The sequence below is a fragment of the Drosophila teissieri genome, chromosome 2L (genome assembly GCF_016746235.2).
Source record: "Drosophila teissieri strain GT53w chromosome 2L, Prin_Dtei_1.1, whole genome shotgun sequence".
NCBI classification, from domain to species: Eukaryota; Metazoa; Arthropoda; class Insecta; order Diptera; family Drosophilidae; genus Drosophila; species Drosophila teissieri.
In genome coordinates, this window is record NC_053029.1 from 8,465,096 (window position 1) to 8,482,345 (window position 17,250).

General features: G+C 42.1%; 1 protein-coding gene across 6 annotated transcripts; it reads right to left on the reverse strand.

The window, feature by feature from the left end:
* Positions 1 to 229: 229 nt before the first annotated feature.
* Positions 230 to 17,003, reverse strand: LOC122626491. 6 transcript variants are annotated; one of them, XM_043806772.1, is made up of 9 exons: positions 16,650 to 16,978; positions 13,764 to 14,683; positions 8,155 to 8,354; positions 7,777 to 8,095; positions 6,850 to 7,668; positions 5,431 to 6,788; positions 3,053 to 4,421; positions 2,174 to 2,798; positions 230 to 2,075 (listed from the first exon to the last, which is right to left on the reverse strand). In XM_043806772.1, the coding sequence occupies exons 2-8, from the start codon at positions 14,419 to 14,421 to the stop codon at positions 2,203 to 2,205; spliced, it is 5,319 nt and encodes a 1,772-aa protein (XP_043662707.1). In that variant the 5' UTR covers positions 14,422 to 14,683; positions 16,650 to 16,978; the 3' UTR covers positions 230 to 2,075; positions 2,174 to 2,202. The 6 variants fall into 6 exon arrangements, with proteins under 6 accessions (XP_043662707.1, XP_043662704.1, XP_043662708.1 ...); XM_043806769.1 differs by having other exon boundaries at positions 230 to 2,798; positions 16,917 to 17,003; XM_043806773.1 differs by having other exon boundaries at positions 230 to 2,798; positions 6,850 to 7,656; positions 16,650 to 16,977.
* Positions 17,004 to 17,250: the final 247 nt, after the last annotated feature.

The window sequence follows — 17,250 nt, forward strand, 5'->3', positions numbered from 1 at the left end:
TCCTCTCGCTTACTCGCACCTATCAACAGTTGTCATGACGCCGCCTCCACTAACCGTATTATATGGGAGAATCGTGAAGCAACGATGGGGCAGGTGGAGCTATAAATCTGATATAAATTTGTTTTCCATTTGGTAAATACTTATCGAACCCGTGCCTGCATTCTGGAAAGCTATCTCCACGCAAATCTGCACCTATTAAAAATTGTTATCCAGTTAAAGGCATTTATAGTTTCATTACAACTTTCATGTTTATTCAATAAATTTTTCGGTTTAGTAGTTTTTTTTCTAATTTATAAACTTATATTATGTAAATAGGTACTAAACTTGCCAATGTTAAACAAAATCATAGCTATTGACAAAAAAACAAATTTCGCATCAAGAGTGTAAGCAAATTATCCAATTGGCTTGGTGGTGAATTCAAATGGCCAAAAAAGGGAACTAGTTTAAGGCAAACTTCTAGCGACCGGTAAGCACCAGAAATATCATCAATTTGTAAATTAAGTACAGTACATTTTTAAGTAATTCCACTTAACTGAAGAAGATGCGTTGAAACATTTTCGATTGGTACATTTTGGAAAATATTTGAAAAATTGGTTTGCTTTTGACTACTTAAATACGTACATAATATATAGATATATACACATATCCATATTGTTACACTTAAAGTATTAAACAATAAAATAGTAAACAAAAACAAAAATCGTTAACAAAGAGCAAAAAAATATATATCGGAGCTCGGTGTAGCTTCGTCTAGACTCCCCATTTTCCAATAGAAGGAGTACACACGCGGTATTTACAAGATCTTCCATGAATCAAAATATATGTTTACATGTTGTTATATATATCTATATGTGTGTGTTGCATTTAAATTGTATCTATAACGTTTAGGTAGGTCCATTAAAGGCTGACATTTTAAAAAGTTGCACGGTTCTGGGAGCACATTGGTGTTGATGGGGATGACTTGAGCAAGTTTACTTAGAGCAAAAGTGTTCGAATGTACACACCCTGTACTTAACTCATATGGTTTGGTTATAGATACACGTACAGTGAACGCTTTGGGCACTACGACAAATATCACATAATGAGATCAATTGGATTTATTTTGGGTACTTTTGTTTTCGTTTGCGCTTCATTTCCGTTGTTAAGTTTTGGGTTGTGAAATAAGAATGTACGATTAATTGCACAATGTCATTGAACTTAAGACTTCCTTCTGTTTCGAGCATGAACGCTGGTGGGCTAATTACAAAATTAGTGGCAATTCGTAAGCTGATTAAGTACCTAATTTAAGTATGCAGTTGTTTTAAAAGTTGATCCAATTCATAATACTTCAGTTGAACCGATCTAGTTTGCACTCAAGATTTGAGTTGAGAAAGCGGGAAGGAATAAAAATAAAGAATTGCACTTTACATAGGTCTTAAGTAATCCTATGGCGGGAGAATTTCCCTTAATAAATTGTAACAATAGTGCTTTTCGTATAGTAAATATTAACTTAAGTAACAATGTGTTTCCGGTGGCTGTATTCTGATTATGGTTAATTTTTCAGTAAGTATTCATTTGAAACGGTAAGTACAAATTTTTCATTCACACGATTCTCGCTCCCGATACCTATGCAACTTTTTAAGAGTCAGCTATTAATGGCACTCTAAGCCAAATAGTGTTTCAATAGGTTTTTATGCTTTAAATATATATGTGTGTACATTTAAAATGTTGTTTTTACATTTTACATTCATTAAAGTATATCCGTTTTTGGGTCAGTACTCACTTCAGAAAAAGGTCACGACAAATAATGAACGATAAGTTCTTGAATTCGGATGCAATTTTCTAGAAGTGAATATTGAGCATTAGATTTGCATTTGTATGCCATAGGTGTAATTAAAATATATTTATATTTTCTTGTTATAAAACTTAAAATGAATTTAACCAAAAATAAAACAAAGTTAGTAATAACTTGTGTACTTCATCATATTTTGTTGAGTTGGGGGGACACCCAAACTTTCATTATCATTATCAACCTTGACTTCCTAACCAGTTCTCAAGGCGGGTGGGGTACAGTACGAAGGAGAGCCATGGGAATGCTGGGTGGGTGTTAGATTTAATCGTTTGAGTTGGGTGTTTTCACATTTCGCATCATTTTGCTTTCCATGTAGTTACGCATTGCAATGTATTTACGCACCAAATATATTTTGTTGATCCTAGGCCCCTTTAAACTATATTTGAAGATGCTTCCTCCTGATCTTGTTGTGTATCCTCTGGCAGAACGCAGTCGGCTACCTCGCTGTGCATTACAATTTCAATGTCGCCCAGTTCGGTGACAGCCTCCGCCTTGAGCGCCACATCCTCTGCTCTTGATAGCTTCTGCAGCGTGTGGAGCGTTTCCTCGTTGATCGTGTGCTCCGGCGAAATGTTTTCCTTTAGCTGACGCTTCAAGCTGAGCGGGATGTACGCTGTATTGCACTCCGGCGGGGATGGCGACTCTGTGCTGCTGGACGCTGACGTTCCCGTGCTCAACTCACTTTGAGGAGCAGCACTGGACGCTGCCTGTTCGCCGCTGTTGTTGAAGGAGAGGTTCTGGCGAAAGACTTGCTTGCTAAAATCCCTCAGCTGCCTGGAGGCTGTGTCGAGAAAGGATGAACCTCCCGTCTCCGTGCTTGAGGACGTATTTTGGCTGGCGTTGGAGATGTTGCTACCGGTCAGAGAGGCCCACGATGCTGGAGCAGTTTTCCGCGCAACCGCAAGAATTGGATTTGGATTGGTGGTAGAACCGGAGTCGCCTCCTACGACGCTTGTCGCTGTAGCATCTGTCAAAGCAAAGTGAACAGGGATTATTATTATGAGAAATGTGATAACATCGGACTTCAAATACTTAATCCCCTTAATTACACATATACAGAAGGTAAACGGTTGCAAGCAGCTTTAAAATAATTAAATGCAAAGTATATAAAACATATTATTAAAATGGAACATTTTTATGGAACCTTTCAAATAATATTTTTCCTTTATGACTAGAGTTATCCCTTTCGAATACATATAAATTACATAAAAAACAACTAACTCTGTGAGCTGTTTGTGATCGTGTTGGCGGCGGGCAGGTTGCTTATTTGACTGGCCTTGGGTTCCGGCGAGGAGCCAATGTTGAATATTGTAAGCAGCTTGTCTACCGCCGATGGATTGGCTATCCACGATGTTTTCCGGGCACGCGTCTGTGGCGCGTTGCTGACGGGCTCGGCAGGCGGCGGTGGCTCAAGTTCACTTTTCAAAACAGGATTCGTATTGCTCGCCGCAGCAGCAGCAGAGAGAGCAACCACGCCGGCTGATTCCTTGGTCAACGTGATGTCATTATCGCCGAACACGGCCAGGGGACATACCCTTTGTGGAACTTCTGGGCCAGAGGCTACAGAGTCTGTAACGTCGGTGGAAGTTGATGTGCTTCCATTGCTATTACTACTGCTCCCGCTGCTGCTGCTTCCTGGCGAAGTTGAGCTTGAATGACTTGAGGTGGGTGATATGGTCAGGTGCGGCGAAACCTTCTGCCCGGCTACCTCTACGGCTTTTGTACTTATGTGTGCGTCGGTGTTATCGCTCGACTCTACAATAACCACACTGCTTACTGGCACGGCAGCAGCGGCCGCCTCCACTGCCTCAGACAGCAGGACCGCCTTCCTTGCCGATTTCAGCATAGGCGTGGGTGGTAGATCAATTGGTGGCGTATGTGGCGTAATCGGTGGCATCTGGCGGTTGGCCATCGGCACCTGGGGATCCTCGTAGATGCGAGACACATGGAAGCGAGACCTAGGTGACACCGACAGCCGCTTGATCGTCTGCGTCGAGGAGGTAACAGATGCCATGGCGGGCAGAGAACTGGACGTCGGCAGGGCCCCAACGGCATTGAGGCTGTTCTGACTGCCACTGGGCGATCCAATGGTGGGTATGGACATGCAGCTGCTGGCCGAGCGCGGCGTGTGCGGGGGCGGATGCTGGGCCAGCGGCGAGATCAGTGGACTGGCCACTTCTGCCACGCGTGAAACGTGAAAGCGACTGCGGTTCGGCGAGGACGACGGCGATATAGTGGGCGGACTTGGTCCCGGAGAGCGGAGACGTGGTCCACGCTTAACCTCCAACAGAGCAGTCGGTGTGGGCAGGGCGGTTGCTGCAGCGGTCGCGGTTGACGTTGCAGTCACCGTGCCAGTAGCCGCGTCTACAAAGGGGCGACTGTGGCAGGTCAACGAGATCTTCCGCGAGCCCAAGTAGTAACCGTCGCGACACCGTATACTCGGAAGGCTGCCTCCCACATTGCTGCCTCCGCCGACCATGTTCGCCGTCTTCTCCGCCAGCTCCTGGGCTTGCCGCTTCTCATTTCGCGAGCACAAGGAGCGAACGGTGCCCAGCACCCTTGTGTAATCCAAGTGCGCATCGCTGCCGATCTGAAATGAGAAAGAAGAAGTATAGAAAGCAATCAGTACGGGCATTTTCCAATTCTATTTAATAGCGGATCCTTTTTGTTTTAAGTTAAGCAGCTTCTGATTGAAAAAGTCAGTTAGAATTGCTCAGTTAACCAATAAATAGCGTCGTAAGGAGCTTTTGTATCCAAACGAGGCATTGGTGGGTTATAACTGAGCAAGTGGACAAGAGGTTTTAAATTAAGCTAAAGTGAAATATTAGCTGGGGTTCAGGCTACGCAAACTACTAAAACCAGGTGGCCAGAGTGCGTTTCAGTTGTTAGCAATGTTATCGGATGCAAGGCAAGCGTGGTCAAAGGACTGCAGTTGAGCTCAAAGGGCAGTAGGCAGAGAGTTGGAGGAGCAAATTGATTGGGGGTTTACTTACGCTCTCCTGGGGCAAAGGCGATGGCGGTATAACATTTACTATCGGCACTATGGGCAACTTTAACGGAGATGAGAGAGGCAACGACAACAGTGACCACAAATGAAAACGATTTGATTAAAAATTCAAAATCAAAACTTTCAACGCATAAAACGTCTACAACACAGCCATCCAAAACCAAGCACGATATCGCATTAAGTCATGGTATCAGTATGGTTAGCTACGGCCAGCCGCAGCTTCTTTTACCCTTGATAAAATAATGATGTCTTTAAATATCCAATATTATATTACACAATAACTAAAATCGATGATATAAGTTGGAATAAAATAGGATTGGTTTTCCGTTATCTTTAAAATTTGTTTACCAAGAGTAAATAGCTAAGAATGTGAAAATGTCAAACACTTTTGTGAAGCAAATATTTGTATATTCACTGTTAAATCCAGATGCAATCAAAATTTAAGAAGGATCTTGTGAATTTTAAAACTTTCATTTGCTTTTCAAAAGATTCAGTATAAATGAAATGAAAACTCAAATTCTACCGTGGCGACGCATGGAACTCTCGGCTTTAATGGACAATGGGTGATCGATTCCGGGGCCAGATAACTTACCGTCAGTCGTTTTGGCTCATCGTTAATGTCGATCTGCGTAAGCGTCTTATTGGATTTGAGCACCTCGGCGATTATATTCAGACTTTCCACCTCTAGTTTATTGTCGCGAATGTCAATACGCTGGAGCTTGCTGTTGCCACCAAAGGTGAGGATGGAGGCCAGCGTCTCAATCCCCTTGGCGTTTAGATGGGCACTCTGTAGCCCCAACGTTGTCAGAGTGTTGTTTTTCGTCAAACTGTCCTTTATGGTTGAAACGAACTCGTTAGAGAGACAATTCTTGCCAATATTAAGCAGTTCCAGCGAAATGGTCTTCTGCAGCAGCTCAGCGACAGCAGTGGCGCAGTCCTTGCTTAAATTATTATTCCACAGAGTAAGGGCCTTCAGTCCGCTAGGCGATCGATTGGCCTCCAGTGTAGCCTCGGCCAGCTGGCGGCGCGAAAGTGTGTCATTCTTAGTTAGCTTTTCCGCAAACTTGGGATCAGCGGAGGCGGTAGAGCTGACACTGTTGTTGCTGGCTCCGCTACTCATGCCATCGAGCGATGTCTCGCTGCACAGGCTGTCGGAGCTCTGCGATCGGTTGCGGCTGGACTGATTGAGATATGCACAACTGGACTCCGTGCGTCTTAAGCCAAGGCTTGCTCCTCCCGGTGACGTGGACGGTGGTGGGGGCGTAGGCGCAGGACTGAGAGACGGGTAGGAACTGGGGCTCAGTTCTTTATCCTTTAGGAGGCACTCCTCGGCGATGGTCACTTTTGGGGGCGGCAATGCATCTTCAAGTTTGTCCAGCGCAGAAACTACTGGCGTAGGTGTGAGCGTCGCTGCCTCCTGGGCGGCAAGAAGGCACTCGGTAGACTCCGTGGCAATGGTAGCCGTCTCTATGCCACACATCTCTTTTGTCATGTCATCCAGCCGCGTGCTCTCCAGTAACACCGAAAGGCGGCTAAACTCGTCAGGCAGATGGCGACTTATGTCGCCTTCAGATGCGCTCTCGAACGCCGAGTCCGTGCTGTGCGTGTCCTCAAAGTCGTCACCAGCCTTAGCGTTTTTGTTTACATCGAGTGGGCGAGACCCAGCAGCCCCCGCCACAGCACTGCCATTGATACAGTCGCTTTCCTCGGCCGTGACTTCAAAAATAGCCGCCGGCGAGGAACCACTAGGAATGTTTTCGATATCCAGTGGCGGTGGTACGACTGAAAGGGTTGCTGAGGCTCCTGCTCCCGATGGCAATTGAATTGTATTGTTATTGGTATTGTTGTGGGAATTGTTAGCATTGTTATTATTATTGTTGTTTATGATGTTGTTCTGTACACAGGATTCATTGGGTTCAACGGTTTTAGCCTCTGTTGAGGGAGTAATATCTGAAAAAGAGAACAAATTCAGAGCTGTTTGATAAAACTGTTTCAGACCAAAGTTATTCACCACATAAGTTGCGTTCGTTTTGAGAACATTGCTGTTGTTGGTGCGCTGCAGACAGCGACTCCACAGTTGCACTTGCAACAGCTACCGATTCTGACTCCATCGGGCTGGATGAGATCATGGCCGGAGCGACTTCGCCTTCTGCCGGAGGCTGCTTGACGGTGTTGGGTTCATAAATCTCGTTGCTGATTTCGCTGATGTCATCGGAGCAGCAGGCTGCCAGGGTGTCGGTGGATATGTTTGAGGGCGCCTCTTCGCTGCTGCTTTCACTATTCATGGAGAGCAGCTTGTCCAGCATCGACTGGCCGCTTCCGTTTTGGTTGCAATTTCTGACAGTGCGGACAGTGTCCTCCGTGTTTTCGTCGTCGTTATCGTTCTCCAAGTCCACGAGGACACCTACCGCTGGATCGGTAGATGTCGCCTCCTCCGCCGTAGCCTCGGATATGGAGGCTTCGTGTGCAAAAGACTCACCATCGACGACGTCTTTCGTTTGATTGATGGCCGAGCTAGTGGATGTGAGGATGGTTTCCGGGGGCTCTGTTTCCACAGGTGACACGCACTCGTCCACCTCGATGGCACGGGTGCGCTTCAAGGCACCCATTCGTCGCTCCAGCTCGGTGGACTGGAGGATTAGGGCTTGTACCAGGTACATGACACCCTCGTTTCTAATGTTGTTATTGCTAATGTCGATTAGCTCCAAGCTGTGGTTGTAGCGCAGCATGTCTGCTATGTGCTGGGCATCCACACAGTCCAAGTCATTGTAGCCCACCCACAGCTCCTTGAGCATTTTGTTTTGATATAGACCTCGGCCTGCAAACGACACTAAAATATAATAAATACAATTTCGGAAATATTTCAATATTGATTACATCTCAAATTACTTTGCACTGGACACAAGGATCACAAACGTAACCAAGACGACTAACTTACATAAATGGACGAGTGGCTGTCCCCTGAGGCCGCAGTGCTCCAGCTTTAATGTGTGCAGGTTGGAGGAACCGAGGGCCCGCCCAAGACTGTCGGCACCCAACTTTGTTATCTGATTGCTCTCCGCGTTGAGGAGGTGCAGCTCTTGGCTGCGCTCCACCATGTAAGCACACAGTTCCCAGCAGCGCTTCGTCATCTCCTCCTTGTTGTAGGAAATGTCCAGCTCATTGGCAGCTTCATAGTATTCAATCATTTGGAAGAGGGCCATCAAGCAGCTCTCGTCCAGCGTGCAGTCGGACAGATCGATGCATTTGTATTGTATCTGAAAGTTGAATTTGCCGTTTTACTAACCGAAGTCTGGAGAAGGATGTTCCATCTTACCCGTTTAAAAATCTCCTCGAGGGCTTCGCAATCGTTGGAGGTTAGCTTTTTCCCTTTGAGGGGAAGTAAAGGCTGCCGCACTTGGTTCAGATCCAGGGCCTTTAGGTGATCCACTACACTCTCCAAGGGCTTGGTGTTATGCTTTTTACACGACTGCTGATACTGATCGACAATCTCGGAGCAGCTCTTCACAAGGTATACTGAAATAGATAAATCACATGAATAATTAGAAAATGAAAAAAGGTTTCCTAAACAGATATCTACATATAGGCCTTATCTTTAGTATATATTGCTTGAAAATCAAGTATTCGAGTTAGTTCTTCTGTTCTGGCCACTCAAGTGTCGCCACTTCAAAAACGACAAACATATAATATATTGTTGGTCAAATATGAAAGATAACTAAAACATGTGGCGCGTGCGAGTGCTTGGCTCCCTACCCCGAACATCATCACCCACTTCCAGCATCCATGGTGACATGATCATCGACAATTGCCGGCGTCGGCATCAAATACATTGAGCGACATAGACAAATTGTCCACACAAAGTAAAAAATTAAATAGAATTGCGGCGGCAATTTCCAAACGATTTGCTTTTTTTTCCAGCAGGGTTGGTTGACACGAAATCGTGAACTTGTAATTTGCGACTCATTTGCGTTGGATACTGTTTGTATGCTCTCTATCATTGGGGGGAACCAAATTCAGAAACCGCAAAGTCTGCTCTTTGATGACATCTCATGGCCAACAACAGGAACTCTTTTAAAAAGCTTTTGATGTGATAAATATGTATATGGATCTATAATGAACGATGCTCGGGGGAATCTAATAATTAAATGTAGTATAAATTCATACAGTCTGTTTTCTGAGGAATTGTGGGTTACTATGATGCATTCTGAACGCATTTAGCGACTACTGCAAGTTCGCTACGAACTAAAGAAAGAACAGTGTGCCAAATGCCAAGTGCACCTTTCTTATAAATAGTTGGCAGCACACCACCGCTCACCTCCACCCAGACAAGCATAAGTTCTTATGAAAAACGTAAACAATTTAATCTATCATTGCATTATCTCGGCACATCGGTGTTAGAGGCAATTAAACGATTCGTTTTAGATCTGCCACAAACTTGGATGCCAACACACAGGCGGCAATGGGAGAGAAGCGAGATTTTGTCAAGAAATCTGTTCACCGATTCCGAAAGATTTTCAATCTTGGCAGGCATTCAAAAGTGCTTCAGTTCTATTTCATCTATATAATAGTTCCGTCCACCTCCGCCAAACCGAAGCTGCCTTGAAACCCAACATCTGTTAAGTGATTCATTAGTGTTGAGTAGAATAATTCAAAATCTGAATTATTACGAATTTTCTCACGAGCAAGCAGACAATGTGACGACCAAGTTATTGGACGTTTCTCTTTCAATTTTTATGTTTAACTATAAATAAAAATGATTCAAACCAAACAAATTAGTATTGGACACTTGGCATTATGGGTCAACGGTCAGCGGAGATACGAGGCATTATATAAACACATTAAATACAAAATATATGCTATTTCCGCGGAGCATCAGTAAATCATAAACAAGCAACTAAATAAATAAACCCACAGATCAAGAAAAACATCTATGTATGAACTATACTTTAAATGAAAAATAAGCCTGTTTTATTTATGGTGTTTTTCTTAACAAGTTGTATTTATCATTCATTAACCATTGTATTGTTTTTCATTCCGCCAATCTGTATTTCGATATGATATTTATTTGCCTAAATTGTTTTTGATCTATTTTTGATTGTTACGTTGGCCAACCACAAAACTATAAACAAAAACAAGTCAAGCCCACCTGAGAATTTTATGCAAAGTTATCTAAATAAAGCCAATTTGTCATCACCAACCATTCGCTCGCATTTGCTGACTTCAAAAGCAAATTCGCCAAGTTATAGATACAAAGATAGATTGCGGCAATACAGGTAAATAGAGCTCATTGGCCTTTGGAGGTGACAAATCCATAAATGATCGATACATTGAATGGGAAATATATGAGAATCCCTGGGATTAGAGTATGTTTGTTTGTGGATTTGCGCTATCGATCGCATTGATAAATGACTAAGCAACACAAACATTGTAGAATCGCGTGCCGCCGTCTGACTGCGTTTATTAAATGCCTTTTCAATATTTTATTGTTCCATCGATTTTTGTGCCTTGTTCGTCGCTGCTGCTGACGTTGGCGATTCTCACAGCAGTCACAGCAAAAGTCGAATGTACAAATAGAGAAAAGCTATAGTAAGTTAGCGAAAAGCACACTCAAGAGAACCGGAAAAATTGTCCAATTAAATTGCTGTTAATTTAGTGCTAAACATTTACAATGTCGGAATCTTGTTCTCGCCGCTCTGTCATTAAATTTATGACTGCATTTTGGTTTACTGCAAGTTGGCCACAAAAATAATAGAACAATAGAAGTCGGAAAATAATAAATTGCAAGTTACGAAACTTGGAATAACCAATTAAAGTTTGGTAACTGTATGCTATTTAATGAGGAAACTTGCAGGACAAACAGGTTTTAATATTATAATACTTTATTTGGCATTCTATTTTATTCATTTAAGGCACGAAAAGCAAACACATGACCTTAATTAGTGGATTATAAAATATATAACCAAAATTTCGGAGCCTGTTGAATTGAGTTCGCTTGTAATTCCATTCAACCTGTTTTTGACAATGCCTCATTCTTATCTGATTATTGATATCAAGCGCTGCCGTTGACTTGAATTGACAAATTGACTGCCATGAGCGACGCTCGTTTGTCACTATCGGGCAGCAATTCTCAGGCAAAAGCAGACGAAGGGGTTTTTGTTGTTTTAAAAAGATAAGCGTCTCAATGGCTTTGGCCAGAAAAGAAAATTAAATATATAAACCCCAAACGCCCAAAAAAATCAGCCATAAACACGCACCGAAATTGTAAACAAGCGTGTGAGGCGAAGGCGAGTTTCGTTTTGGGTAAATGCAAACATTTGCGTTATTTGCGAAACAGCTTACTCATATTTACTTGTTCTTAATTTTCTTCATACCCTTTTGCTTTCGAATCGCATAAATTAATTACATCGCCAATGTGCACTAATCGAGCTCGTGACATTTTGCACAGCAATTGATATTCTAGTTATTATCTTTCGTGCCATTTCATTGGCCGCTTGCATGTGAGCGTGAGTTTCGCTCAAATGAAAATTCGATGCCCAATACAACGAAGTCCGTGCTCATGGATTTGCTGTTTAGTATTTGTGTTTGTTTTGTGTTAAATGCATTTCAGAAACAGCACAAGTACTACCTCAAATTATATGCCTAAGTTGTAGTTTTAAAGCCCATCTACCATGTTGTTCAACAATAGAGTAGTAAAAACAAAATTAATAAGATAATTACAATATCCAAGAGGAAAGCTAAATAAGCTTATATCTGCAGATTTTGAGATTTAGCAAAAATGTAGTGACTTGAATTGGCCACATAGGTGCGTTCGTCACACGATTTTTTACCTGTACATTTTACTTGTACATTTTATTCCTAAATCTTTAGTTCGATGAAAGTCCCTTTAGGAAAATATCTTATTTGCAACCATATAAAAGTTGTGTTCATCCAAGTGGCCCAGTTTGGGCCTCGAATCGATGTTATTTACTGGGATCGGACCTTTCGCTGATAAACCAACCCGGAAAGTGGATGGAATTTCTATTTGCACAATTGTACAATATTGTACTCTGTGTGTGTGTGGCTGGCACTTTCATTCTTCCCAGCCAGAATGCCCGTCGTCTGTCATAATGTCTTTTTCCTGGGGCTTCTCGTTTGGTGCTTTTGTTTTAGCGACAACGATGACATCACATACTAAGTAGTTTGTAGGCCCACGACGGCAAAAAAAAGAGCAACAAACACGAACACAGTGCAAACACAAAGACAAAGACAAAGGCGAGAAGGGAATCGAAGTAAACAAACAAACGGACAGCAGCAAGGCGGACAACACACAAGCGGGGCAATCGTTTAAACAAATTCATAGACACTCGGACGAGACGAACGGGGATCACAAAGCGGAGACCACGATTGGCATCCAAGACAAACTTAAAAACGGAGCAGAAGAGAGCAAAGCGGAAAGCAGAAAGCAGAGGCGAAGGCAAAGGCAAAAAGTATAGGAATACCGGCCAAAAGAAACAGCGAGCAAATAATAAAATAATAATAAAACATGTGAGGAGCGCGAAGCGAACTGGAAAACAAAAGCAATAAAAACAACGAAAAACGAACCCAACCGTATCTTATCAGCAATTTCTGTTATCGCTGACGTGAAAATAACAAATAACAAAATCAAAGGAAACTCAAAAGCAATAGCCCACACAAAAATTTAACCGCCGGGTATTGAAAACAAATTAAAAAACTTTTAAAAACAAAGCAATTTACGATTTAGCAAAATCAGCTTTTCACGCCAATAAAGAATGTTTATACGCAGTTTATTATATGGACATAAAATCAGGAAGCTTTTCTTTTATCATTTGTATTGCAAATGATATATGTTTATAATAATTAATTCATTAATTAATGGATTAAATGGCATAGATCTTCACTTAACGTTATAAATAATGCATTTAATAGTCACATTTACGACGTCTTTTTACACAAAAACGAAAGCATAAATGCAGCACTTACGGTACTAAAAACTAGAGATGTATCTTTGTATCATTGCAGGCAAGAAACCTGTTGCGCTTCCACATTAATTCGTTTGTTTCATTAATCTCTTAATCAGCAGCACACTGCTTCTCTTCCCATATGGAATATGCATTTTCCTTGTGCTTAGCAACAGCACAAAATTCAATACGATCGAGTAGTAAATAGCCTGTAGAACGCATCTGTCGGATGCAGCGCTTTTCTCTGTTCACTTAGCCGCGGGTAAATAAATATTTCTGCGCATTTTGGCGACCTGTCAGCCACTTGAAATTAGCTGACAGATCTCGCGGATCCTTTTCGCACCCGCGCCACAATGTGAAACAAATGTATTACAATCTATCTATTGAATAAATTCACAGGAAGTAAAGCGAATGTGTCTCGAATCGAGTCGAATTTTACTTCCGTGTTTGCCCGAGTTTTATCGCCTACGATAAGATCGAAAGCACGGAATCCCAGTGGGACTCTAGAATGACAAATTGTCAACTGAACAGTATGCTCACTGCTACTGCAAAACCGGAAGAAATCTGCCTTCAATTACCCGGAAAGCCCATTCTAATGATGTAGAGGCGCAACCAGATGTTTCTATATTCAGAAACAGATCTATTTTAAATTGGAAACTTAGTTGTTACCAACATTATAGAACTTTAGCTCGGTCAGCACTTGTAACCACTTTTATTTGGCGAGCTTAAAATTAATCAGATTATTATGACCACAACAACTTTAAATTCAATCCGCATGGGTCATCAAAATATTGCTATACCTTCTTCAGATACGAAACGAACAAAAAATAAGGGAATTGAAAAATAAAAACAAAAATTTAACTTTCTATATCATCAGCAGTAATAAATTGAAAAACTTCTAAAGTAAGTACTGTCATATTAGGTAGAGCATGTAATCTACAATAAGAAGTAACATAGCAAAACGTACCTTGCTTCCAAGGATTGGCTGGCTCCAGGTAACCGGTGACCAGTTGGTTATCCGGAAATGAGACGCGTCGCGCAATGGACGAGGTGAGCGAGCTGTCCGATGATTTTCGCTGCAGGAGACTGGGCGCCGTCGACAGGATGATGCCCCTAGGGGGCAGGCCCAGTGGTCCAGTGCCTCCACCGCCAGAACCTCCTGATCCCGAACTGACGAAATCCGGGCACATGGTCGAGCTGGGATTGGAGGCCAGGGAATCGGTGCGCCACACGGCCGTCTGCTTCGCATCGTGGTATATCTTGATCTTGTGTCGTTGCTGCGTTCGCATCTGAGCATCAAATGCGGTCGCATCAGTGGCAGCAGCAGTCGCATCACCGCTCGGCGCAGCAGCCGCATCAGCTGTTTGTGCTAAATCCGTTCGCTCTGCCACAGCTGCTGTTGTTGTTGTTGTTCTGGCCGTCGCCGTTTGACCCTCAGCTGTTGCACTTGTTTCCTTTACGCCAGCTGATGTTTCTGCTGCTGCAGCAGATGTTGTTGCAAGGTGCGTGGCAATTGTTGGCTCCGTTCCATTGCCTTCTGTTGTTGCTGTTGTTGTTGTGGATAGGGTAGCTGTTGCTGTTGTTGTTGTGTTTGGCTCTGCAATGTCGCGATTATTGTGCAGCATTGTTGCAAAGCGTTTTCAGTTGCCGCTGTCGTTTTCAAGTTTGTCGCTCTTCAAGTTTGCAGAATATCTCGAACTCGTAGTTAATTTTTTTTGTTGTTATGTTTTACATTTAAATACACTTTATTTACACACACCGACACGATTTGCTATCGTATTTTATTTCGTATTTTTTTTTGTTATTTTGGTTGTTTGTGCTTCAAACGTGCGCTTCCCGTTTACATTTTCGAACGCTTTTATAAATTATTATTTTTTTATTTCAACACTACAAAATAAATGACAAAAGCTTATTAATTTCAAAGTAATTTGTATGCCGATCGCCTACTGTTTAAAAGGCGATAAAGTAATGTTCGAATTTGTCAAACGCATCGAGCAATCAGCAGGGGCCAGTTTACAAAACACAAAAAAATTTTCCGCTCAAAAATTTCCACCGCCTCGAACGCACAGTGGGTTTGGCCACAGTTGTTCCAAAATTGTACACCCTTCTCTTATTTTTTGTGACTGGACAACTAAATGCTTTTCTCACTTCATTTACTTGATTTATAGTAAAACCAGATTTATTTTTACAAAGTTTTATTAGTTTAATTGATTTTACGTTATTTTAACCCTTCCAACTAGTTCCTTATTAACCCCACTGTGCAATGTTAAGTGTGAAAACAAAAGAAAACGGAATATTAAAAAAAAGAGACAAAGAGAGCAGAGCACACGCACACTATCAAACGCTTACGGAACGAGGCGAAGCAAGAGAGCAAAAGAGAATGGCATAAAAAACATTACCCAATTGTTATTGTTTTTGTTTGCGTTTGCATGGCCAGAGAAGCGAAAGAGAGAACCAGAGAAGGAAAATCGAGAAAAGCCAGTCGCAGATTGTTTGCGATTGTTGTTTGTTATCGCTTTTCCCCTCTGCACTTTTCGCATTTTTGTTTACCTCGCCAGGTTGCCTTTCTCTCACGCGTCTCTGCAAGTGTGGGTGTGCGTGTGTGTGCGGCTGTACTGCGTGTAAGTGTGAGTGTGTGTGTTTGTGGGAATAACACGCGCCCTGTTGCATGCAAAACTCAAATTAAAAGGCAAATTGCATTTGGTAATTACACAGGCAGTCGAAAGGGACAAACAATTGCACGCTCTTGCTTCTCACTATTCCTCGAATTTTGTTTTAGAATAAATACACAAATTACGTCACGCATGTCGGTGAGAGTTCAAAGGAGGACTACTGAGTTGTTATTGTTGTTTTCGAACTTTTTCTTTGATTTCCGTGTTTCTTTTGCTTTCAACTTTTATCAGTTTTGGTCACCTAATTCACATGCTGTATGTGTTTTTACGCACTGTAGCTTTGGCGCATTTTGTTTTCACGCACCCAAATCTCTTCTTTTTTTTTGTTATACAACTTTTGGCGAAGGATTTTTCTTTGTGCAGCCAATAAGCTTAAGTGGCGATTTATCGGGCATTTAACCGAACCGTATTCCATTCAACATAGCGTTCAGCTATCGACCATTAGGCATCCGCGACCCAACAACAACCGATCACAAAGACGTTGAAAATGCGAAAGATAGAAATAGAAACCGAGTTGCGCATTTTCATGCTGGCCAACGAGCAGTGTTGCCACACAGTCCGGACGCGAAATGGGTGATAAAGGACTGTTTATGCTGAGATAAAATTCTTGAAATTGGTGGAATAACAATATGTATATTGGTATGAAACTAATAAAATAGGCGATCTAAATTCGTTCACACCAACAATTTCAAATGAAGCAAATTCTGACGCAAGTCATTTTAAAGACTTTCCAATAAGTTAACATCGATTCAGCATTATTTTTCAAAACCAATACACATATTAACTGTAATTGAATTAAAACGGAGTTAATAATTCTAGCTTTATAAGAGTTTTTGTTCTTTAGAAAATTATCTAATTAACCCGTGGCGACGTGTAAACCACTCTAAGCTCTGCCGACAGTCTGGCAACCCATCCACGTGTGCTCTTTTCACGCACCCTCTCGCTCACACTCCCTTAAATCGCACGCAACATACAACATCAAAACAATAAGTTTCTGTACACATGCTCCTGGATTTTCACATTAATTAGCCTTTTAATTGTAAGCCGCACAAGTTATTGGTTTTAATTGCACCTTTTAGACAAGATTATCGGCCATATCACACAAAGTTAGCCGTTGCTCTCTTAATGGCTCTCTGTATGCCACAATATGATGTCAGAGGAAACCTTTTTCCATACACCACCTCGTAAGGAAACAATAAATTGGAATCCAATACGCTTTCACTGGACAATTCGTTTAGCAACGGAGCCGTTTTCATAAAAGCGATCCGAAGTTTTGCGCGTTACATTTTCGGTTGAAGTGCATACAGAAAAAAAACAAACTTCAATTTTCAAGGTCACTGCTGAAGTTTTCCAGACAAACGCACCTAGCCGTGCCGTTTGCCACCTACAGCAGCACTCAGATTATTCCGAAAACGAGCATTCAAATTATCCGAAGTGAAGAGGCTTACTTCGCACTCAAATTTAGTTACTGAGTTTACAAAATATCCTCCGATGGAGCCGCGAAACTGGCGAAACAATTGACGAGCTCTGGCCAGTGTTACCAACTGCCCCAAGTTCTCTATACCAAAGTATTTTCGCACAACGCATGCTATACTGTATTCGCACTGATTCGAAAAGAATAGCAGATACAGTAAATTAGAATTTAGCTAATACTAAACATAATTTATTTTAAAAATGTTGTCATTGAATTCAATTATCGCATTTCAGAAAGAAAACAGAAATGATGATTAGTGGAAACCGACTCAAAATGCCCTTTCCATATTTTGGTATTTTTCTAGGGCC